The 26,383-nt window shown below is 40.2% G+C and overlaps 1 protein-coding gene across 8 annotated transcripts in view; it reads right to left on the bottom strand.

The window, feature by feature from the left end:
* Positions 1-26,383, bottom strand: part of mlxip (MLX interacting protein) — a 78,203-nt gene that overhangs the window by 42,294 nt on the left and 9,526 nt on the right. For 6 of the 8 annotated variants that reach the window (XR_009807030.1, XM_061902305.1, XM_061902319.1 and 3 more), the window contains exons 2-5: positions 4,251-4,357; positions 4,085-4,167; positions 2,055-2,162; positions 1,919-1,960 (exon numbers count right to left, since the gene is read on the bottom strand). Coding sequence is in view for 7 of the 8 variants with exons in the window: in XM_061902305.1 (XP_061758289.1) it covers positions 1,919-1,960; positions 2,055-2,162; positions 4,085-4,167; positions 4,251-4,357 (340 nt within the window). In the remaining variant the exon portion in view is untranslated. The remainder of the gene's footprint in view (positions 1-1,918; positions 1,961-2,054; positions 2,163-4,084; positions 4,168-4,250; positions 4,358-26,383) is intronic. The other 2 variants (XM_061902296.1, XM_061902313.1) reach the window with 1 other exon arrangement.

The raw sequence follows: 26,383 nt of genomic DNA, 5'->3' as shown, positions 1-26,383 counted from the left end.
TAAGCCATAATCATCAAAATATAGATATATTAGTTTCACTTGGTAAATCTAATTCCTGGAATAATCTAACATTCGCAAGATATTTTTTTATTTTTTGAGTTTCATCTGTATAAACTGTGTCTTGTGGCTCCAGACAATTTTTTCTTCAATGGAAGAGGACACAAAATGGCTATTTTGATTAAAAATGGCTGTCTAACCCAGGTTTAGAGTGCTAAAATGGTATGTGTTAATCAATGACCTCATCACTTTACATTATATCCTATGGGAAAATATGTCCATGTTGTCATACTTGTTTACTTTCCTGACCCACTGACATAAAAAAATGTAGTCCAACGTCCATCCATAGTATGAATTGACAAATGCGTTAATGCTTAAAGGCCTACTGAAATTAGATGTTCTTATTCAAACTAGAGGCTTACTGAAATGAGATGTTCTTATTCAAACGGGGATAGCAGGTCCATTCTATGTGTCATACTTGATCATTTCGCGATATTGCCTCTCTGGGACGGGGGACGGGGGGTATTAGGATGACAGGGGATGCAAAACATTAACAGTGCAATACGTTTTTCATAACATGGTCACTACTGCCTACTTTGTCTTGTTATATTCTTATTTTACTGTTATATTGTTATTCCCATGGTTTTTATTCTTTTTGTAATATTTCTCTATTTTGTTTCCTTTTAAACCCCCATTATTTACTTTTTTCTTTAAATTGATCTCAACTCTGTACACTGCTGCTGGAATTTTAATTTTCCTGAAGGAACTCTCCTGAAAGAATCAATAAAGTACTATCTATCTATCTATCTATCTATCTATATTTTTGCTGAAAGGATTTAGTAGAGAACATCGACGATAAATTTCGCAACTTTTGGTCGCTAATAAAAAAGACTTGCCTGTACCGGAAGTAGCAGACAATGTGTGCGTGACGTCAAGGGTTGTGGAGCTCCTCACATCCTCACATTGTTTATAATCATAGCCACCAGCAACAAGAGCGATTGGGACCGAGACAGAGATGATTTCCCCATTAATTTGAGCGAGGATGAAAGATTCGTGGATGAGGATAGTGAGAGTGAAGGACTAGAAAAAAAAAAAAAAAAGGCGAGGGCAGTGTGAGCGATTCAGATGTTATTAGACACATTTACTAGGATAATTCTGGAAAATCCCTTATCTGCTTATTGTGTTACTAGTGTTTTAGTGAGATTATATAGTCATACCTGAAAGTCGGAGGGGTGTGATGACCGCCAGTGTCTCTGATAGAAGCCACGGAGGAGGCAAGAGAGTCGCAGCTGCCTCTTTGACAGCTGCAGGAGGAACGACACAAGCTCCGCTCATGTCTACGATAAGAGCCGACTTATTACCACAATTTTCTCACCGAAACCTGCCAGTTTACATGTGGTAGAGAACCATGTTCGTTTGACCGCTCTATTCCATATTAAAGCTTCACCGTCATCTTTAGGGAATGTAAACAAAGAAACACCGGCTGTGTTTGTGTTGCTACAGCCGGCCGCCATACACCGCTTTCCACCGACATCTTTCTTCTTTGTAGTCTCCATTACTAATTGAACAAATTGCAAAAGATTCAGCAACACAGACGTCCAGAATACTGTGTAATTATGCGATAAAAACAGACGACTTTTAGCCGTGAACGGTGCTGGAAGAACATGTCCGCTACAACCCGTGACGTCACGCGCACGCATCATCATTCCGCGACGTTTTTAACAGGATACTTCGCAGGAAATTTTAAATTGTAATTTAGTAAACTAAAAAGGCCGTATTGGCATGTGTTGCAATGTTAAGATTTCATCATTGATATATAAACTATCAGACTGCGTGGTCGGTAGTAGTGGGTTTCAGTAGGCCTTTAAGTCCATTTAAGTGAGAGTGTCAAGTGGCATGCATGGTTTTAGTCTCTGCATACCTTGAGCAAACTTGACAGGTCATCATCCTTGTGTTTCTGCAACTGAAAAAAAGCCAGTGAACATCAATATGACTGTGTATGCTTGAAATAATCAAACAAAACAAAACACCAAAACGAGACTGGACGACATTTATACATTTAATGAAATCTCAACTCTTTTCTTGAAGTATGTCCTCCACTTGTGATACTCTCTGATGACAATTTCTATTCTTCTCCTCCAGCATTTGCCCTCGGTGGTGATCATCTGCAGAGGGGGGATGGTGACATTGTTTTCTAAAAATTAACTTAGACAAGTCATTTATGTAAACATTTTTGCCTTATGTTTGCCATGTCTTTGTCCAAACAATGTATTTATTAATTATATTTGTTTATTTTTCAAGTGATGCAAAGCAGACATTCTGTTTAACAACAAATGCAACATTTAAAGCTCTTGGGGGCAATTGGCTCGCATACAAGATGATTTTAAAATACTATTGGCACAATAAATATTTTTTGTACAGTTGTTTATCTTGTAAAATATTTTAGTGGTAATATTAATAAAATAAATTACACAGGGGCTGTGTATGTGCAGCGTGCATGCTGTGAGTGCTGAACATTTGCACTCCAACTGTGTTATAAACTGTAAATGTTTTGAAAAAGATAAATGTAATCATTTACTAAATTCATAGCATGATTTTGTCTAATGAAATACTGCGCTGCAATTAATATTTTTTGGTCTGCAGTCTAAAACAAAATTTTTCACTGTGCGGCACACAACAAAGTCAAAAAAACGCACTCCCCAACCGAATTACACATTGTTATGCCATTTAATTAAAAATGCCATTTATGCCAATCAATTAAGAATGAGCGAAATAAACAATACTTCATTGAATCACAACATTATAAAAGCATGTACAATATAACAAAATTATAATGATCATTTAATTAAAAATAAGCAAAATAAACAATACTTTAATCATTCACAACATTATAAAAGCATGTACCGATTTTTTTCGGATTATAAGTCGCACCGGCTGAAAATGCATAATAAAGAAGGAAAAAATATATATATATACGTCGCACTGGAGTATAAGTCGCATTTTTGGGGGAAATTTATTTGATAAAATCCAACACCAAGAATAGACATTTGAAAGGCAATTTAAAATAAATAAACAATAGTGAACAGGTTGAATAAGTGTACGTTATATGACGCATAAATAACCAACGGAGAACGTGCCTGGTATGTTAACGTACGGTAAGAGTCTTTCAAATAACTATAACATATAGAACATGCTATACGTTTACCAAACAATCTGTCACCCCTAATCAATAAATCCGATGAAATCTTCCTCGATGTCGCTTCTAAACAACTCTGCCAACTCCAAAGGTATGCGCCGCTTCCTCTTGTCATTTTCTGCTGCATATTTCACTACGTCTAGCTTGTAATCTGCTGTAAATCATTTCCTTTTCGGTGCCATTTATAAGTTACCGCCAACGTTGAAAAGATCCATTTTAATAGCTACGGCAGTAGCATATAGCAGTTAGCATCCCATGACCCACAATGCACTTCTGCCAAGACCCTCCTCCGCCAAATTCTTATTGGTTGACGTGTGTGTGAAGATTGCTGACGTGTGTGTGACGATTGCTGACATTTTCTTTGTCTCTTCCGCGAATGAGATAAATAATATTATTTGATATTGTGTAATCTGCAGTACATGATTTCCTTTTCGGTGCCATTTTTGTTCAACCCTTCTCAGTTTTTATAAGTTACCGCCAACGATGAAATGATTCATTTTAATAGCTGCGGCAGTAGCATATAGCAGTTAGCATTCCATGACCCACAATGCACTTCTGCCATGACCCTCCCCCGCCGAATACTTATTGGTTGACCTGTGTGTGACGATTGCTGACGTGTGTGTGACGATTGCTGACATTTTCTTCGTCTCTTCCGCGAATGAGATGAATAATATTATTTGATATTTTACGGTAATGTGTTAATAGTTTCACACATACTTCGCTCCGGAGTATATGTCGCACCCCCGGTCAAACTATGAAAAAACTGCGACTTATAGTCAGAAAAATACGGTACTATATAACAAAATTATATTTGTTTTTAAATTTGTGGTGAAAGTTAAGTATGTAAGTTAAGAACGCAATCCCCTGTTGACGCAACTTTTTAATGTTCACCTCTGTAGTACGATGCTCCAAGTCTATATTTCCATGGAGAGGAGTCACAAAGTGGCAGACTGGATTTTTTCTTCTCACCACATCTGCAGACAGAAAAACAGTTACTCAAACATGATCAATAAAACTAACTTTCCGTGTCTTCTCAAGGCAGAGGGGGTAGCCTTACACTGCATGTACCAGGCCCTCCAGATGGCGTTGTTGAGACGGATCTTGTCTCGCCAAAGCAGCTTCAGACCCTTGAAGTTTTTCCATTTGGGAGACACCAGCTCACCACTGTGGACAAATAACCAGACATTAACGCTCCAAAGTGCTTCAAATCTGGTATTTTTCACATTAGATTCAGGCCACATCAGAAGGAAATCTGATCTTTTCAAATGTGACTACAGTCTAAACCAGGGGTTGGGAACCTTTTTGGCTGAGAGAGCCAAGAAGCCAAATATTTTAAAATGTATTTTCGTAAGAGCCATATATAAAAAATGTTTTAACACTGAACAGAACTAAACGTGTGCATTTTTAAGTAAGACCAACATTTGTAGAGTATAACAGGTCTCTTATTCTTTGTAATAACATTGTTATTCTGAAGCTAACTGTGGAGTGGCGTGGCCTGCAGCGAACTGGGGTGTGCCAGGACCAGCCTCGAAATCAGCGACAGGTGCGTAGATGGTCCACCTAGGCCTTATCTAATCACCTGTTGCTCTGTTATAGGCAGCAGCCAGGAGGAGAGACGGGGTTGGGGCTGAAGCCAGAGTGCGAGCGAGAACGAAAGAGGAAAAGACAATTGCTGGAAAGCAACTGAGAGACTTATTGCAAAATAAAACAATATTGTAACCCTGAAACAGGCTCTCATGTCGGTGCTTGATAATCTGAAGAACCCCCAGGAGGGCAAGCTCCACACTAACCAATAATAAATAAATAACTTCTTACCATTTACGCATGGATGGATAAAAAATGCATGAGAATGTTTTATATTTTGAATGTTATTTTTAACACTGTGATTACAGGTGGAATTATTCATTACTTATGTTGTTAAGCAATGTCAGCTAGGATTTACCTGTGAGCCAGATGCAGTAGTCAAAAGAGCCACATCTGGCTCGCGAGCCATAAGTTCCCTACCCCTGATCTAAACGCAATGCAACCTGACTTTTTTTTATCAGCTTTGGGCGAGCTACGTCATTCGTGCGCGCAGGTAAAGATACAGCCCGCCACAGCTGGATATTTCCTCACAACATTCGGTTTTGGTGAGCTGAGTCTATTTTCGATGGACGAATTTTCGGTACATCACTTGTCCATAATGCGCAAAAAATTGGCTATATGTAACATATGAATACATATTTTTATTCCGAAGAAATGGCGATTGTTGACGGACCAAAATTAAAACTGTGGCGTATTTGCTTACATGTTAGTTGAAAATGGTGACTCAGCATTCCGAATAACAGAACATGACGTGAGGAGAACCTTTGGGGGTGAATACCAGGAAAGCCACAGGGCCAGACGGCATACCCCGTTGTGTCCTAAAAGTCTGTGCTGACCAACTGGCACCGGTATTCACAGACATTGTCAATCTGTCCCTTGAACAGTCCGTCATCCCCACCTGTCTGAAAAAATCCACCATTGTCCCTGTTCCAAAGAAATCTGCCCCAGCCTGCCTCAACGACTACCGCCCCGTAGTCCTCACCCCCATAGCCATGAAGTGCTTTGAGAAGCTAATCAAAGACCACATATGCTCCTCCCTTCCCCCCACTATAGACCCCCTGCAATTTGCATACCGCCCAAACAGGTCAACTGACGATGCAATCGCACACGTATTGCATACCGCCACGACACACCTGGTCAAAAGGCAGGGGAACTATGTGAGAATGCTGTTCATAGACTACAGTTCAGCATTCAACACCATAGTCCCATCCAAACTTGTCATCAAGCTAAAGGACCTGGGTTTGAACTCAACCCTTTGTCAGTGGGTCCTGGACTTCCTTACAGGCAGACCACAAGTGGTGAGAGCAGGGAACTGCACCTCATCACCCATTATCCTCAACACCGGTGCCCCCAGGGCTGTGTTCTGAGCCCCATCCTCTATTCAGTCTACACACGACTGTGTGGCTAAAAACACTACCAACTCCATTGTGAAATTTGCTGACGACACAGCTGTGGTGGGCCTGATCTCCAGAAACGATGAGACGGCCTACCTGAGTGAAGTGAAGAACCTGGCACTGTGGTGTCAGGAGAACCACCTCGCCCTGAACGTCAGCAAGACCAAAGAGATCATAGTGGATTTTAGGAGACGGGAGGCAAGGAACTACAGTCCCCTTAGCATAGAAGGGACGCTGGTCGAGAGAGTGACCGACTTCAAATACCTTGGAGTGACAATAACAGAAGACATGTCCTGGACCACACACACAGACAAAGTGGTGAAAAAGGCACAACAGCGTCTGTACTTCCTCAGGAGACTGTGGAAGTTTAAGCTAAACCACAAGATCCTCAGAAACTTCTACTCATGCACAACAGAGAGTGTTATGACTGGAAACATCACCTCCTGGTATGGGAATAGCACCGCACACGAACGCAACAGACTGCAGAGCTTGACCAGATCAGCCGAGCGCACCATCGGAGGTGTACTCCCAACCATCTGCAACATCTACACCAGGCGGTGTCGATCCAAGGCCAAGAGGATTGTGAGGGACTCTATCCACCCAAGCAACTGCCTCTTCTCACTGCTGCAGTCAGGCAAGCGCTACCGGAATCTCAAGGCCAACACGGAGAGACTCAGGAGGAGCTTCTATCCGCAAGCCATCAGACTGCTCAACTGCACCGCTGATTAACACTTATCACTATTGCACAAAACCACACGCACAAGATCACTTTATTTACCACTGTAATTACTGGACTACAACACTCTTCATTAAATGACCATAAATAATGTAGAAAATTATGTAAAAACACTTTACTTACCATTGTAATTATCAACTACAATACTTTTCATTCAATAATGTAAAAAAAATGTAAAAACAAGAGTATAAAGAAGTCATACTGTTCCATTACCTTTGTTCATACTACTGTCACTACTCAACTGCCAAAGAACTGTTGACACCTTCATATTTGTTCCTCTCCTATTCTGTATATACTGTTACACTATACACTTCTACTTGTACTGATACTTTTACCATAACTTCTGTGCAATGTACATCAGAGCTATTCAATTGTTGTATTTCTTTGTATTTAGTGTATTAGATTCTGCAACTAGTGTTTGGAACCCAATGTACGCAATATCTGAAGAGCATGGAAAAAAGCATTTCACTGTGGTGTAGTCTGCATGTGACAAATAAAAAATCTGAACCTTGATATAAAGCTAACGTTGGGCCATGCTGAGATATATATATATATATATATATATATATATATATATATATATATATATATATATATATATATATATATATATATATATATATATATACACATTCATACATTATATAACTTCACTTTATTTTCAAGTAAAAAACAAAAAAACACAATTTAAGGTGTATCTATGGTAGTACTAAGGCTGGGCGATATGGCCTTTTTTTAATATTTCGATATTTTAAGGTCATGTCACAATACACAATATATATCGCGGTATTTTGCCTTAGCCTTAAATGAACACTTGATGCATATAATCACAGCAGTAGGATGACTATATGTGTCTACATTAAAATATTCTTGTTCATACTGCATTAAAATATGCTCATTTCAAACTTTCATGCAGAGAGAGAAATCACAACTAAGTTAATTGACCAAAACTGTATTTATTAAATTGTTATTAAGCAGTGGCACAGACATTCATGTCATTTCCAAAACAGAAAGTGCAAGATTGTCAGAGACATTTTAAAACAAGCTATTAGTGCACTTTTGTGCATGATGTCACTAAGATGACATATCAAAACAACACTAATTTAAAGTGCACTTTAATTTAGTGCCCTAGCAACAACAACAGCCCTAGCAACAACAACAAGTTTTTTTTGTTTTGTTTTTTTTAAAACATGTCCTTTGGTCCTATCTTCCTATTATTGTGAGGCAGAATTTCACCAAGCATCGGATCGTTCACCAACTAATAGGGAACGTGAGTTGGGTTTAGACCGTCGTGAGACAGGTTAGTTTTACCCCACTGATGTATACTTAAAGGGACACTTTATAGTAAAGGTTAAAAAATTTACATTAATAAAACAATTGATACAAAAGTTGTTTATGTAAAATATAGGGGTGTAACGGTACGTGTATTTGTATTGAACCGTTTTCGGGTGTACTGAACGAGTTTCCACACGGACATATTAGGTAGCGCACCGCACGTTGTGTACACAATGCAGAGCGAGGCACAAACAAATGGCAGGCTAGCAGCGACCGGACGAGGACAACATGCAAAAGCCAGAGCTGGAAGACCATCCTGCCTTGTTAAGATCTCCCCTTTGGGAACACTTTGGCTGCGCGGTGCGATAAAACAATGGAGGACGGAGGTTTGCCGACATTGTTGAGCAGCAGTAGGGTATGCTTCTGTCAACACGTCAAACATGCAAACCCCTTTTGAAGCGGCACCACCGCATTCAAGCAGCCTCTCCTCGGCCAGCCAGGCAGGGCTGAAGCAACAACAAATGTTTTTATATCAGCAAATTTAAGACGATCCATCCATCCATTTTCTACCGCTTGTCCCGTCCGGGTCGCGGGGGGTTGCTGTATTGCATTAAAACAAGATTTTGACCCACTTCAATGGTGGAAGAACAATAAGCCCATATATCGTCTTAGTGCCAAGTTACTATCGGTCTTTACCAGGTTTGCACACACAGTACCTGGTATTTTGGCCCATTCGTCTATGCAGATCTTCTTGAGAGCAGTGATGTTTTGGGGCTGTCGCCGAGCAACACAGACTTTAAACTCCCTCCACAGATTTTCTATGGGGTTGAGGTCTGGAGACTGGCTAGGCCACTCCAGGACTTTCAAATGCTTCTTACGGAGCCACTCCTTCGTTGCCCGGGCGGTGTGTTTGGGATCATTGTCATGCTAGAAGACCCAGCCACGTTTCATCTTCAAAGCTCTCACTGATGGAAGGAGGTTTTGGCTCAAAATCTCACGATACATGGCCCCATTCATTGTTTCCTGAACACAGATCAGTCGTCCTGTCCCCTTAGCAGAAAAACAGCCCCAAAGCATGACGTTTCCACCCACATGCTTCACAGTAGGTATGGTGTTCTTGGGATGCAACTCAGTATTCTTCTTTTTCCAAACACCACACGTTGAGTTAATACCAAAAAGTTCTATTTTGGTTTCATCTGACCACATGACATTCTCTCAGTCCTCTGCTGTATCATCCATGTGCTCTCTGGCAAACTTCAGACAGGCCTGGACATGCACTGGCTTAAGCAGGGGGACACATCTGGCACTGCAGGATTTGATTTCCTGTCGGCGTAGTGTGTTACTGATGGTAACCTTTGTTACTTTGGTCCCAGCTCTCTGCAGGTCATTCACCAGGTCCACCCGTGTGGTTCTGGGATTTTTGCTCACCGTTCTCATGATCATTTTGACCCCACGGGATGAGATCTTGCGTGGTGCCCCAGATCGAGGGAGATTATCAGTGGTCTTTTATGTCTTCCATTTTCTGATAATTGCTCCCACAGTTGATTTTTTTCACACTAAGCTGCTTGCTTATTGTAGATTCACTCTTTCCAGTCTGGTGCAAGTCTATAATTCTTTTCCTGGTGTCCTTTGACAACTCTTTGGTCTTGGTCATAGTGGAGTTTGGAGTCTGACTGTTTGAGGCTGTGGAAAGGTGTCTTTTATACAGATAAGTTCAAACAGATTCCATAATACAGGTAACGAGTGGAGGACAGAAGAGCTTCTTAAAGAAGAAGTTACAGGTCTGTGAGAGCCAGAGATCTTCCTTGTTTGAAGTGACCAAATACTAATTTTCTTCCATAATTTACAAATAAATTCTTTAAAATTCTTACAATGTGAATTCCTGGATTTTTTTCCCACATTTTGTCTCTCACAGTTGAAGTGTACCTATGATGAAAATTACAGTCCTCTGTCATCATTTTAAGTGTGGGAGAACTTGCACAATCGGTGGCTGACTAAATACTTTTTTACCCCAAAGTATATGTATGTTATGCCATTGTTTACACATTTGGTAAATAAATAACCAAAACATTTATATTTTGTTGTTTTCTTACTGTACCGAAAATGAACCGAACCGTGACCTCTAAACAGAGGTACGTACCGAACCGAAATTTTTGTGTACTGTTACACCCCTAGTAAAATATGTCAACAACATAAAATAAATGCCTGCAACAGTATTGGCCTAGGGTGATAGTTCTCACTAAAGGGCACAGTCAACAAAAAAGTTGACTGTGTCTGCACTACTCGCTAGTTTGTTTTTTACTGCAGACTTAATATCAACCACGGTCAAACTCCCAGATGCCTTCCAGTTTCCTTTCAGTGCCGCCCTTTTTCCTGCCTGGCTTTTTTTGTAGTTGCTAATATTTTGAACACTCTCCTATTTAGATACTTAATAACACAGCTTTAAAAAAGTGTAGGGCATGGTTCAATTAAATATAGCTGAATGACAACAACAACAACAATAGTGACAGGTCTTGGTGCTTTCCTGCTCTATTATTAGTCCTGCCAGTGAGCCCGAGTCAGTGGTGCCAATTACAAAAAGGGCAGTGGGGAACCTCTTTTGGCCACAACACTGCAGCTGTAAATAGAAAGCCTCTTCATATATGGAGGCAAACTTTTCTTTAATACTTAATAACAATAACCAAGTTTTTTTACAGGCAACATTTGTTATATATTTTTTGATTAAAGGATGGATTCCCAAATCCAATGTATACAAAAAAAAAAAAACGCAGGCCACCAGAGACAAGTTAATAAACAATATTAGTTGTCAAAAGAGTATAGAGTTCTACAATGATTTTTAAACAACATACAATAAGTCTTCTAAACTTCTGGCCAAATGATTGGTCAAGTGAAAATCTACAGTATTATAAATGGGGTTTTATATCAGTTCTAGCATTATTTTCTCCAATTTTAGTTGCTTCCCCTCTCCTCTTGTACTTTCACTGCAGGTTTAGGGCAGTGAAAGAATAAGTATCGTATAACACATAGAATAAGTATATAGCTATAAGTATATAGTGCTATAAGCATATAGCACAACACAAACGTATATCATCAAACTGAAAAATACAATATGTTGTAAAATATGAGTTTAAAATGTTCTTTGTTCCTTTTAGTTATTTCATTGTAGATCTGTTTCAAACACTATATGAATAATAAAAAGTATAGAGCCCAACACACACATCTGATACTCTGAAATAGAAAAATGCAATAAAATATATTGCAAAATATGCATTTAAAATTGTTTTTTATTTTAGCATGTTTCAAACATCATATAAATGATAAAAACTATTTCAAATGAAGCAGTTGAAAAACCTAATGGAGGACTTTGGCACGTAAATAAGACCGCCCACAAAACAGTGCATTCTGAAGAGACAACCAGAAAGTGGCTTGAAGATGGTCTATAAAACATAATCTATAAAACATTTCTTACTAAAAAAAAACACCATTACACATTTTCTAGACCACAATGAAGTGTTTTAAAGGGGAACTTTACTTTTTCTGGAATTTTGCCTATCGTTAACAATCGATATGAGAGACAAGAAGACATTTTTTTTTTCGAAAAAAAGGATTGTTTTTGGTGACTAGCAATCGATTCTACCACTAAATAACTTTAAAAATGTGTTTAAAAAAACGTGACCAATACTCATTTTATGTTCTGCAACCTGTATACCAAACTGTAGCGACATTGTTCTTGTAAGCGCAAACAATGAGGGGCTCTTTTTCTATTGCAGTAACACATCGGAGCGCTTCCGTATTAGTCGTAAAAGCGAGCTACGAAAAAAGATAAGCTAGCTTCCACATCGGCACAAAATGAGTTTAAGTTGATAATGCGAAACACTGCGATAGGACATCAATCTGTACTGACTGAAAAACACGAACATTCATGTAACAGTATCTGTGAAGTATTAGCCAACATTTCCTGTTGTGTTTGTACACAGCGCGCCATACACGGTATGCTGTCCGTCATGATACACGCATGACGTGCTGCGTGTATCGTGATCGGTATAAAGTGTAACTCACTCGATGTGTATTGTGCATTGGCCTAAAACTATCGAGATATTGATAAAAGGCCACATCGCCCAGCCCTAATTAAAATGAACAAAATACAGTAAATATTGTACAAATTACATACTGTTACGAACGTGTCAATTACTACTAAGGATGTCCCGATCCAGGTTTTTGCACTTCCGATCCGATATCGATACTGGCCGATACTGGCCTATCCGAGCATGTATTAAAGTTTAAAGTTATTTAGCCTACTTAGTTGTCAGATTCATCTAGAAAAGGGTTTTAGTACTCTTGATAACAACTAGCCAGCTGAATTAGGTGAGTTTGAGTAATACACAATGGTTGGTATTCAAGGATAAACACAAAATAGAAAAAATTATACATTACCAACAGAAATGGCATCATTAACAGTAAAAAAAGTGAACAGTATAAAGGTGCAAATAATTCTGAAAACATTATTAAAAAAAGCAAAACACACAAACAACCTGAGTGGGATAAAATGTCTATAACTCAGCATCAAGACTAGGTCTTCAATCAATCAATCAATCAATCAATGTTTATTTATATACCCCTAAATCACAAGTGCCTCAAAGGGCTGCACAAACCACAACGACATCCTCGGTAGGACCCACATAAGGGCAAGGGAAAAACTCACCCCAGAGGGACGTCGACAATGATGACTATGAGAAACCTTAGAGCGGACCGCATATGTGACTCCTATTAGCCGCAACTTCCAAGCATTTTTTTTATCATCTTTAAAATAATAATTTTAAAGAAGACATGTTTTCTTGTCTCTCATAATGAGTGTGAACGATAGGTAAAATTCCAAAAAAGTGCATTTCTTCTTTAAGTCTTGACAGTTAAATGGAACTGCAAGTGAAAACACCGGGACCTGCGAGCGTTGCGTTATCCAACTGCATTATAACTCTGCTTTCAAACAATTTCTAGTTTGATCAGACTTGCTGAGCTTCCACCTCTTGATGAGGCTCTCTCTCGCTGCCTCACCCTTACAACCGCCTTGTATGTTGTTCAACCCCACCGACTGAATACAAGGAAGTTGTTTCCTTTAATCAAGGGCCCTGAACTAGATTAAAGTACTTTGAAATTACTTTACAGGAAATGGAAAACTTAAAGGGGAACATTATCACCAGACCTATGTAAGCGTCAATATATACCTTGATGTTGCAGAAAAAAAGACCATATGTTTTTTTAACCGATTTCCGAACTCTAAAAGGGTGAATTTGGCGATTTAAACGCCTTTCAATTGATAGCCTGTCGAGCGATGACCTTTCACCCGTGACGTCACAACATGACGCAATCTGCCATTTTGTCAATCTTATACACGCACCAAGTCAAAACAGCTCTGTTATTTTTCCGATATCCACACAAGAATGTGTGGATATCCTGCGACACTCAAAGCAGATGCATTTCCAACGATAAAGTCAACGAAATCTGCAATATTAGAAAATACACCACCACTGAATCTGCCCGAGTGCGAGCTATTCAGGGAAGGCGGCAGTCTCTTCCCACAGACGAGCGAGGTAAACCCCCTGGATATGATTTATGCCACTTCTTTTTCTGTCTCATTTTGTCCACCAAACTTATAAGGTGGAGCATGAATGCACAAAGGTGAGTTTTGTTGATGTTATTGACTTATGTGGAGTGTGCTAATCAGACATATTTGGTCAAGGCATGACTGCAAGCTAATCAATGCTAACATGCTATTTAGGCTAGCTGTATGTACATATTGCATCATTATGCCTCATTTGTAGCAACATTTGCACCCAACCTTTCCCTCCACCCACATTTAATGCCAAACAAACACATACCAATCATTGGTTGGAAGGCGATCGCTGAATTCGTCCTCGCTTCCTCCCGTGCCGCTGTCTGTCGTGATATGGGTCAATAGCTCCAGTTTCTTTTCAATTTTGTTTCGGCTACCTGCCTCCATACTCCAACCATCCGTTTCAATACATGCGTTATCTGTTGAATCGCTTACGGTGCTGAAATCCGAGTCTGAATCCTAGCTAATATCGCTATACCTTTCTGTGCTGTCCGCCATGTTTGTTTCTGTGTGATTACGCTGTGACGTCACAGGATAATGGACGGGTGGATATAACGACGGTTAAAATCAGGCACTTTGAAGCCGTTTTTCGGGATATTGCGTGATGGGTAAAATTTTGAGAAAAACTTTAAAAAATAAAATAAGCCACTGGGAACTGATTTTTATTGGTTTTAACCCTTCAGAAATTGTGATAATGTTACCCTTTAAGAGTTGAAAATGAAAGCTGCAATTGACAACATAGCCAATCAGGATGTCAAAGAGGTGGAACATTCACAGAAATGTTCCTACTTAAAATAAGTACCAGCAGAGTGGAAAAACAAGTTGCCTCTACATTGAGGCTATTATCATATATATCTGACCTAAGACACCGAAAGATTTACAAAGTTTGAGAGTAAATAGATGTGATCAAAATAGTATCAATCTGACAGATTCCCGAGCCATTTTAAGAAATTATGAGCTATCCAGTCACGTTATCGCGTGACGAAGAGTTAGGAACCGCAGATCCCTTACCCACCAACAACAATGCAAATCATGCAGACTTTGTGGAAGCCAATAACAACTAACTTAAGACATATGATGGTCCAGATCTGTTATATTTTTGATCATGAATGATTAAAAAGAGATTATCAAAATACCGTATTTTTCGGAGTATAAGTCGCTCTGGAGTATAAGTCGCACCTGCCTAAAATGCATAATAAAGAAGGAAAAAAACATATAAGTCACATTTTTTGGGGAAATTTATTTCATAAATCCCAACACCAAGAATAGACATTTGAAAGGCAATTTAAAATAAATAAAGAATAGTTAACAACAGGCTTAATAAGTGTACGTTATATGACGCATAAATAACCAACTGAGAAGGTGCCTGGTATGTTGACGTAACATATTATGGTAGGAGTCATTCAAATAACTATAACATATAGAAAATGCTATAAATTTACCAAACAATCTGTCACTCCTAATCGCTAAATCCAATGAAATCTTATAAGTCTAGTCTCTTACGTGAATGAGCTAAATAATATTGATATTTTACGGTAATGTGTTAATAATTTCACACATAAGTCGCTCCTTAGTATAAGGCGCACCCCAGACCAAACTATGAAAAAAACTGCGATTTATAGTTCGAAAAATACGGTAGTATCAATCTCACAGATTCTCAAGCCATTTTGAGAGATAATGAGCTAGCCAGTCATGTGGGACTACTTTGGGACAAATGATGGTCCAGATTTTTTATATTTTTAATGCTGAATATAAGGAGGGTTAGCTACAAGTTTTAGAAGCTCCGCTAACAGATCCAGCTTTAATATGGTTTAATGGATACAATGAAATACAATTAAGCATATAAAGTCGACCTGTCTTTCCACTCTACTGGTACTTTATGCCTGGTGGATACTCTCGCATCACGTAACTTGCTTCCCCAGCGTACCTTTCCACAAGCCTAGCCTGCACCCACCAAAAATCCTGGGGTCGCGTCAGCCAATCACAGCCGACCAGAGCTGTGATTGGCCAGCTTTTGAAGAGTTGGATACCCGACCACAGGAGAGTAGGGTTGGGTATCGAGTATTGATACCCAATACTTTCCGATTCTTCCGGAATTGTTCAAAAGTTTAAATTTCGATTCCTAGTTTCGATACCCAGTCCGCCGACCGGAAGAAGAAGCCGCTGAACACCAACGAAGAAGCGCCCACCGCCGGAAGTGTTAGCATAGCCGAGCTTATGTAGCCCAGCGAGTCAGTCAAGCATGGATAGCGGGCATCGGCGGTCGAAAGTGTGGCTTTATTTTACTAAAAAAAATGAAATATCACCGAAATTGAAGACGTGCGACAGGACTGTTTCGTGCTTAGGAGGGTGCACGTCGAACATGATGAAGCACCTCCGAGTTCATGGAGTACAAATAAATGCGTGTCCCGTCTTCGACGCGCTGCGCCGACCGTCCTCCTCTGCCTCTTCCTCTGGCTCTGGCTCCGACACCCAGCCTGGCACCTCGGTGACTGCACTGCAGTCCAAATCCGGTAAGTAAAACAATATATATGCAATAAATAATGTTTTTTGCGCCAACGTTGAGGCAGCTAACAAATTAGCCAGCATATTTTTTCATAGACAATTTACAACCTGCTAGCCAGGCTCCGCGATGTCCTCAGCGTACTCCGTTCACCGTAGCGGCAATGGGGAAGATGTCGGTGACACAGACAGAAAAGTGCCACAGAAAGGTCACTGCACACATAGTCAAACGACTGCATCCCTTTTCAGAGGTGGAATCTCCAACATTTAAGTTAGTTAAGCAATAACGTTAGAGCTAAGCTAATTGATACTGGGCTAAACAGTAACAGCAACATTACATGTTTGTTTATGTTTGCAAGGATATGGTGAAAACTCTCAACCCAAAATACATACCACCTTCCAGGGACTACCTGGCAAACACATTGATACAAGAACAATCGGAATCGAGAATTGTCAGGAATTGGAATCGAAACAAAGAATCGGAATCGTTCGAATTCAAACGATACCCAACCCTACAGGAGAGCAGACTGTGTTTAAAAGGCACAAATTATTATATGATATAAAGCCACAGTAATTAAACGTTTGCATGAAAACTGACATGATGTATCTTGGTGCGCCTTAAAATAATTACTTTATGTGTAATTTTTCAGCTTATTGTTTTTTTTCATCCAGAAGAAGTCAACTCTTTTTAACCTTTATTGACAACCTTGTGCAAACATCAGGTTTAATTCAGACACATTTCTCCTACTTGTGCGCACACTCCTTCCTTATTCGCTTACAATCACCTTTCAAGCACGTTATGTTTGCGGAAACTCTGAACAACAATAACGCCAGACCAGACACATTACCCCGGGATGTTGTTAATCTAAAATAAGTATTTAACATTGTAGTTTACTTTTAATTACATTATAGCTCTCGAGCGGCTTAATAGCGCTGCCAATAAAAGCTTCTTCTGATGCTTTTATGATAAGATGTTGCACAGTCCATCTTCACAAACGTTTTTTTCCTCTGGTTTATGAGTAAAACGTCCAATTCAAATTAACTGTAGAATCTAAATAGGGCTGGGCGATATGGCCTTTTATTAATATCTCGATATTTTTAAGCAGTATGCGATGAGGTGGCGACTTGTCCAGGGTGTACACCGCCTTCCGCCCGATTGTAGCTGAGATAGGCGCCAGCGCCCCCCGCAACCCCAAAAGGGAATGAGCGGTAGAAAAATGGATGGATGGATCACGATACACGATATATATCTCGATATTTTGCCTTAGCCTTGAAGAAACACTTGATGCATATAATCACAGCAGTATGATGATTCTATGTCTACATTAAAACATTCTTGTTCATACTGCATTAATATATGCTCATTTTAAACTTAATGCAGAGAGGAAAACCACAATTAAGTCAATATACCAAAACTGTATTTATTAAACAGTTATTAAGCAGTGGCACAAACATTCACGTCATTTCAAAACAGAAAGTGCAAGATTGTCAGAGACATTTTAAAACAAGCTATGAATGAGTGCACTTTGTGCATGATGTCACTAAGGTGACATATCAAAACAACACTGAATTCAAATGCACTTTTTGTACAGAACGCCACTACAATAGTTTAAAACAAATTAATTGCACTTTTGTGCATGATGTCACTCAAAATATTTCAATTACTGTTAAATAAAAATGAGCTGCGTAACAGGAAATCAAATAGTGTATGTCCTTTGCTATGTGGTAGGTTAATACGGACGTTATTAAATTCTGTTGTTGACTATTTTTTTCATACTATCTGGAAATGGTTGTTTCGGCATTTTGTAGGTGTATAGCCCTTACCTCTGGGCCGATACTGAGGGCAACTGTGTTGACCAGTTTGACGCGTGTAAATGATAGAATGTCCAGTACTGTAGAACTGTAATTGGATATGACAATCCTTTTATTTTTAAGCTAACAAATTAAATCAAATGTATGCTATAACACAAAAAGGTATGCTGACCTTGGCTGGCATATTAGTAAAGCATTGTCACAACAACTCACGGCACGACACGTTCGATGACACGGTCGAAAACTGTTTGTCTTCCAATTCCCCTGCCCGTGCTCACACCTGGACCCAATTTAAAAGGAGGTTACGATGGTAACCACCCCGTATCAACAGTCCCCTCCCTGTCAACACTTCTTGATACCTAGCAGGAAGTAGGCGGAGCAATCCACCAAAAAAGAAAATTCCCTTTGGGCTGAGGCCAGCAATCAATTAAAGAAAAGAAAATAAACAATGTAAACAAATAAGGACATTTGGCTCCAACACTGTGGCCCCCAATTGAGAAGGGCAGGATGCCATGAACAATTCAAAATAATAATAACAAAGGAGCCACAAATATAAACAAATAATCATATTTAAGTTTGGTTTTTCAGTGCAGTTTTAATGCGCACCATTTCCTGATCCACATTGTCATCACTTTGTGGTTTCCTCTTTTGACTCATCTCCAGTTGAGTCCTTATGTTCAGGATCCAGGCAACTGACCTCTCAGGGTCCTCCGCTGCGATCCCATACTCCAACATATCAGCTGGCCAACCCTCCTCTGTTTCTTCAGAAACATTTCCTGATCTACTTCAACTCCTCTTGAGGCTTTGTCTGCAGCATTTTGAGTGGTATTTATGTATCGCCATTGTGTGACATCAGATGTTTGAAATCTTTCCTTTTTCCCAAACCTCCTTTTCCGACCAAGTATGCGTTGCCTAGCAACGCACTGGTTTTTGAGCAGAGACAAATCATCCTTCTTTTTGAAGGGAAGTTCCAAAGTGTAGTGTCCATCTTGAAGTTTGCACGTATCAGTCATGACATTCAAGAACTTCAAGTAATCTCTAGAAATGTTTTCTTTGTTTTCGGATGACCTGTCGTTGAAATCATGGTGGTATTGATTGTGCGGATGATCCTCCAGCTTTGCTATGGAGATCCTGTTGACAGTAGGAGTGGAGCAGCCAATCTTACTCCTCTTCTCACTGTAGTCAGGAAAGCCATTAATGACCCACCCCAATAGGGTCTTAACGGCATACGGCCTATTTCCATGGCTGTTGATCACTTCCCAGGGTTCAAGCAGTTTAGAGGCATTGGTTCCAATCAATAGCTCTACTTCGGCTTCAATACGAGGAAGAGTGACGCCATCCAAGTATGGCCATTCAGTCAACTCTTCTTTATTGATGAGGTTGCTTGTCGTTACGGGCATCCTTTTTTGAGTGTAGACCTTGGGAAGGTCGTAGAACTGTTGTCCAGTGAGGCTTGAAATCTTTAAGTCCGTCAGCATGTAACAGGAAACTGATGTTTTGGGGCCCACGGTTAGGAGATTGATAGTAGTTTTTCTTCTTTTAAGTTGAGCTTTGTCGTTAAACTTTCAGAACAAAATGTATCTGTGCTGCTTGGATTCAGGAATGCATAAGTTTGTATGACTGTGTCCTTTGTTGGACTTTGTCTGTACAGGCAGAATTGACAGAGTTCCATTTCTGTTACCAGCCCCCTTTTGTTCACATGTTTGTACAGATGTGTGCATTAATCACAGATTGTTCCCTTGCCTTATTTTGGGTTGGAATTATGTTGCTTACTCATTCCTTCTGAACAATATGAAGCATACTTTGATGGTTTAGCTTGCATACCTTGCAGGTCAAGCGCTTGTCACAATAGCTGCTATGATGTCCAACATGAAGACACCCAAAACAGATTTCTTTCATGTTTTATGAAAGTTATCTTCTCCTTAAATCAATCAATCAATGTTCATTTATATACTGTAGCCCTAAATCACTAGTGTCTCAAAGGGCTGCACAAACCACAACACAAACCACTACGACATCCTCGGTAGGCCCACATAAGGGCAAGGAAAACTCACACCCAGTGGGACGTCGGTGACAATGATGACCCAGTGGGACATCGGTGACAATGATGACTATGAGAACCATGGAGAGGACCACATATGTGGGCAACCGCCCCCCTCTAGGGGACCGAAAGCAATGGATGTCGAGCGTGTCTAACATGATACTGTGAAAAGTTCAGTCCATAGTGGATCCAACACAACCTTGTGGGTCTTCTCCTCCAACTGAGGACACTGGTCAAGAGGGTGATTTTTAGAGCAGCAAATACAGGTGTTTGTGGTACGAGCAGGTGCACTTTGCTTTGGAGCAGGTTTGAATCTGGTTTGTTTTTACGGTTCAGGGGTTTTGATAAGGGTTGTGGCAAAACTACTACTTCGGAATTTGGGTTTAATTTGTGATTTTATTCCTGTGACAGGTTTACTTCCTGTACCTTGTGGTGTATTCTGGATGTCTCCAAAGACTGGGTCAGAGACAATTTTCACTTGCCGCTCAATGAATGCAACAATGTCTGAAAACTGAGGTATGCGATTGTGGTTTTCCATTATGTTGCATGCAGAGACTCTCCAGCTTTCTCGCAGCTTGTACGGCAGCTTGAATATCACAGTTTTCATGTTAGCTGGCATATTAAGTTCCTGCATGTACTGCACATTTTCCATGGCAGTGCAACATTCTTGAAGGTACAGTGAGTAGGCTTGCAGAGCTCGTACATCTTCGGACTTCACCACAGGCCAGTTAAACACTTTCTTCATGTAGGCTGCTGTAATCTGGTACTGGTCACCAAAGTGTTTTTCTAATAAATACTTTGCCATCTCGTATCCTCTATTTAGGGGCATGTGTTGACAGCTACGCACCAGTTCTTTAGGTTGACCCCTACTGTACATTTCCAGATAGTACAAACAGTCTGCTTTGTTGCTTGCGTTTTTCTCAATGCATTGCACAAATGCTCTGACAAAGGTTCTGTACAGTAATGGATCACCGTCAAAATAGGGAATCTGCCTTGGTGGGAGTAGATGAGATCTTTGCAACGACATTTGCAAAGTTGCGATCTCATTTTGCCTGTGCAATAAATTATATACAGGGGGGGTGCCATTGGTTTGAGGGGAAATGTTAGTTTGCCCTTCTTGCTGTACAGGGGGGTCCAAGGCTATGGTCCTGCACGGTATTCCAAAAGACCTGCTGCTGGTTTGGTATTGAAGGTGGTGGTTGTGGTTGTACCTGTATGGGTTTAGGGTGTGAAAGCATGAACTGTGTTGCTCCTGCCAAAATGTGGGTGGTTGAATGGGAGGTGGTGTCCTATATTGTAGTTGCCATGCTGTCATTTGTTGTCGCTCAGATGGATGGTGTATAGACTGTGGTGGAGGTTGTGGCGAAGCTTGGCTTGAATGCTGCTGCCTGAGGGGTTATTGATAGTCTTGAGCCTGGGGGTTGAGAGTGACTGGTGCTTTAGCCTGGGGGTTGAGAGTGACTGGTGGTTCCTTGGTTCCTTTTAAGTACGAGCTCATGCCGTCAGATGCTGTTTGTGAGGAAGAATAAAGGCTGAAAGCTTTTAAAACTGCTAATTTTGCATCAGCATCTTTTTTATCTTTTCCTCCTCCTCTTCCAAGGCATGTTTTTCTTTTACAGCTGCAGAGCGGACAGCGAGGGCAGCCCTTTTGGCCTCTGCCAGTCTGCGAGCTGAGGAGGTGCTTGATCTACTAGAACCAGAGTGTGTGTGACTGCCATGCGATTTGTGACTTGTAAAATTAGAAATGCTGTCATTTGGATTGATTTCGTTTTCCAAATCCTCCATATTTTCCAAGGTTGGTGTTTTTATCCAGGTGTTAACATGCACAATAAATTCATGTACATTGATTAATTTGGCTTTGTACCATATGTTGTGTTTAATTTGGTCCTCTGTAGGTAGAATTGGTAGGAGGGATTTGTGTGCATCTTCAGTTACCCTTATAACATTGAGATATTTGGTGAAAGCAGATTGCCCTTCCATTTTGTCCTCTCCATTTTCCATCATTTCCATGATGTTTCTGCATGTTGTTTGCCTTGTTTAATTTGGATCTCCTCTCCTTCTGAAGTGTTTAAATTCTGTGCATTAAGGCTTTTGGTGTCATTTTCACTGTGCGTTTTTTTACATCAGATGTTTGATCTGTGTCCACCAGTTTTTGCATCTCTCCAGGCTATGACTGATTTTCAGTCAGTTCTGACAATTCAACCGGTGAGGGTTCCATTTGACCTTTAATTGTGTCACAAATTGAATGCGTTACATTGGACTCTATGAACGCATGATCATGCATTTCCAAAGCATCATGTTTGCCTTTTCCAGGATTCAGGATTACACACAACCCACAATTCAAAATCAGATCAAATATATAGAAACATTGTTAATGTCACTCAGAACACCAAACATCAAAACCGCAATTATTCATTAATTATTCAAACCAAAACCTCACCCACGAACGGGCTTGCACAAAGAATCATAAACCACCTTGTATTTTAAATGTACCCACGAACAGGTTGCAATCATGCACAAAACCTCATAGAAAATACCCATTAACGGGTTCAATAAAAATAAATACTAACCACTAATGAATTTGATTTTTTTTGTTGCTTGTCTTTGTGCGCACACACTGTTACATGGCCATGTATTATCCTGTGTAGCGCGCTACATACATTTGGGTCTTGATGCTGGCCCGTTTGACTTTGTTCATGTCTTCAAAATATTGTCTTCGAAAAGAGTTCAATATCTTCGAAAAGAGTACAAAACTTCAAACAGCTCTGTGCGTCCCAGCGCTGCTCAGCTGTCCTTCCAAAACGGCGAGGGTCGCGGCCGCCGTGGCTGTTGTTCGATCAGCGCGGCGTCCTCCGTCTGCCGCTGCGTTGCTCCTGGCTCGGAACGACGATCCCGTCCGCAGTCCTCCCGTCTCCTGGTCCAAACGAGGCGAAACAGCCCGGCCTGTGGCTGAACACCGTCCCAGCGTGCGCTCCAAGTGCACACGCCGCGTGTTGATGCAGTCTAATTACTTCCTGTTTATAATGTCTTACTGAAGTTCAAACTTAGTCCTTTTCCAAACGAATGAAGACTAGTTTTCGACTTAATGAATAGCCCTTACCTCTGGGCCGATACCGAGGGCGACTGTGTTGACCAGTTTGACGCGTGTAAATGATAGAATGTCCAGTTCTGTAGAACTGTGATTGGATATGACAATCCGTTTATTTTTAAGCTATCAAATTAAATCAAATGTGTGCTATAACACAAAAAGTATGCTGACCTTGGGTGGCATATTAATACAGCATTGTCACAACAACTCACGGCACGACGCGTCAGAGCACGACACGTTCGAAAACTGTTTGTCTTCCAATTGCCCTACCCGTGCTCACACCTGGACCCAATTTAAAAGGTTACGATGGTAACTACCCCGTATCAACAGTCCCCTCCCTGTTAACACTTCTTGATACCTAACAAGAAGTGGGTGGAGCAATCCACCAAAAAAAGGAAATTCCCTCTGGGCTGAGGCCAGCAATCAATTAAAGAAAATGAAATAAGCAATGTAAACAAATAAGGACATTTGGCTCCAACAGTAGGTATGGCACCGAACGGAGATGTTGACATGCAGCTTCAAGTATTCTTCATTATCTAGCGGGGGACTTTTTAAATTATGCTACGAATTAGCAGTTGGTGCTACTTTAACGCCTTTGCCGCACACTTATTCGTCATCTTCCCGTTTGAAACCAAACCACCGCCAGACGATGGATCCCGTGTTGTTTTTCTTAGGAATTAATTATTCCTTCATGTGTTACCAAATTGGCACCTTCTCTCTCCCGTACCACTCCGCTAGCATCACAGCTAATGTTACCCATGCTGCTACCTCTCATGCCAGGGCGTATGACCCGACAGTATGTGACGTATGTAAGAAGATGCAATTCTCTGTAAGAAGGAGACAGGAAAGAGTGTTAAAAGCCTGCAGTGTAATGCCTGCAGCTAAAAGCAACTGTGTGGGAACGTATACTCAAATATCACAATATAGTCATTTTCTACATTGCACAGAGACAAACCTGCGATATATCGCGTATATTGATGTATCGAGTATATTTATATATCGCCCAGCCCTAATTCTAAATGATTACTTCTAGTGACAACAAAGATGTTGATGTTGTGGTTGTCAGCATTCTTCTCATGAAGGTAAATATCTAGTCCACACCAGCTATGGTAAATATCTAGTCCACGCCAGCTATGGTTGCTCCTCCTGAAAACACTGCTCCTTTGTGTTTTGGAAGAGAATTACGAGTCTGGCACCACCCCCAATGGCAGAACTATAAAAATCAAAGAAGATGCCGTCAGAGGAGAGGCAAGCTATAATACAGCCTTAAGCTCGCGATTGTACCAAGGAGAAGCCAGGCATTGAAAACCTTGTCTGTCATTCAAGTCTCATGTTGGGAACACTTACCCTTTAAAATGGGTACTATTGTGATTGTTTCTACATTCAAAACACTTCCATATGGTCTACATAACATGTAATGGTGGTTCTTTGGTCAAAGTTATGCGGATCAACTTTAAGCCGCTTTCTGACCGTCTCTTCAGGATGTCTTATTTACGTGCCCCCATTTCGACTGTATCTTCTCCCTGTCACCTATGTTGTAGTTTTTAGCGCTTCTATATTAAGTGTACTGACAGATATAAGTTAAAAACTTTATGCACCTTTTTATTAGCAACGGCAACAACAGAGGAGGCATGTGCATGCATAAGCAAGTCTGCCCCACGACAAGAGGATAGAGAAAAATAAGTACAGTAACCTGATTGGAGTTGTTGAGATAAAAATATTTTGTCTTGTTCCATGGCTAGACTTCACAATTTAGACTCTTATGGGATCCCAAATACTCAAAAACAGGTGTCAACAGGCAAGAAGAGTGTTTTTTGTTTTTTTAAATAACATCTCTTCAAACTACACTGCATTTATGGAAAAAGCCTATCCAATCCTTCAGTTTTGAGCAGGTCAAACATTTGTGATTCTGCCATCGGAACGTTTTTTGTCCCAAATCCTGCATGATTGAATGTAATGTAGAAATGGCATCAAATCAAACATCTTACTTTTGATCGATTGATTGAAACTTGTATTAGTAGATTGCACAGTACAGTACATATCCTGTACAGTTGACCACTAAATGGTAACACCTGAATAAGTTTTTCAAGTTGTTTAAGTCGGGGTCCTCGTCAATAAATTCATGGTAAAACTGTGCTCAACCTTGGCAGCAATGGCACAATGTAAAATCATGACAATCATGTCATGTTTAAAGATATAGAATGCATCTGCAATTGACATCAGGGGGCATTTTGGGGAATTTTGTCTATCATTCACAATCCCTGTATAAGACAAGAAAACTCTTCCTCTTTTTATGCATACTAATTTGTAATATATGGCAAGTATGAGGTGGCTAACAAATTGCGAAAATGGGATTTGCTCTATTCTGTCTATAAAGGGACGGCGTGGCGCAGTGGGAGAGTGGCCGTGCGCAACCCGAGGGTCCCTGGTTCAAATCCCACCTAGTACCAACCTCGTCACGTTCGTTGTGTCCTGAGCAAGACACTTCACCCTTGCTCCTGATGGGTGCTGGTTGGCGCCTTGCATGGCAGCTCCCTCCATCAGTGTGTGAATGTGTGTGTGAATGGGTAAATGTGGAAGTAGTGTCAAAGCGCTTTGAGTACCTTGAAGGTAGAAAAGCGCTATACAAGTACAACCCATTTATTTATTTATCATTTATAAAAAAACAAACATTTTATACACACAGAGTAAGTATATATGTAATGTAGGCACATTCAGAAAAACGTGTATTTACTAGGGGTGTAACGGTACACAAAAATGTCGGTTCGGTACATACCTCGGTTTAGAGGTCACGGTTCAGTTCATTTTCAGTACAGCAAGAAAACAACAAAATATAAATTTTTTGGTTATTTATTTACCAAATTTGTAAACAATGGCTATAACATTGGGAACACTATAATAATTCTGCCCACGTTAATCAACATTAAACTGCCTCAAGTTGTTGCTCAGATTAAATAAAATGACAAAACTTTTCTTTCTTTTACATATAAAAAATGCAACATTAAACAATTTCAAGTCAACTAATCATGCTTAGTTTATTACAGCATTTGGGAAGCCTGTAGTTGATTTTTATGATGTAAATGTTATATTTGTATCAACATGTGATAGCAGGGACTATGCCATTCAAACTAGGCTGCTACATTACTA

The sequence above is a fragment of the Nerophis ophidion genome, linkage group LG01 (genome assembly GCF_033978795.1).
Source record: "Nerophis ophidion isolate RoL-2023_Sa linkage group LG01, RoL_Noph_v1.0, whole genome shotgun sequence".
NCBI lineage: Eukaryota > Metazoa > Chordata > Actinopteri > Syngnathiformes > Syngnathidae > Nerophis > Nerophis ophidion.
The sequence above is the reverse complement of the archived record's forward strand: the minus strand, read 5'-3'. Positions and strand labels throughout refer to the sequence as shown.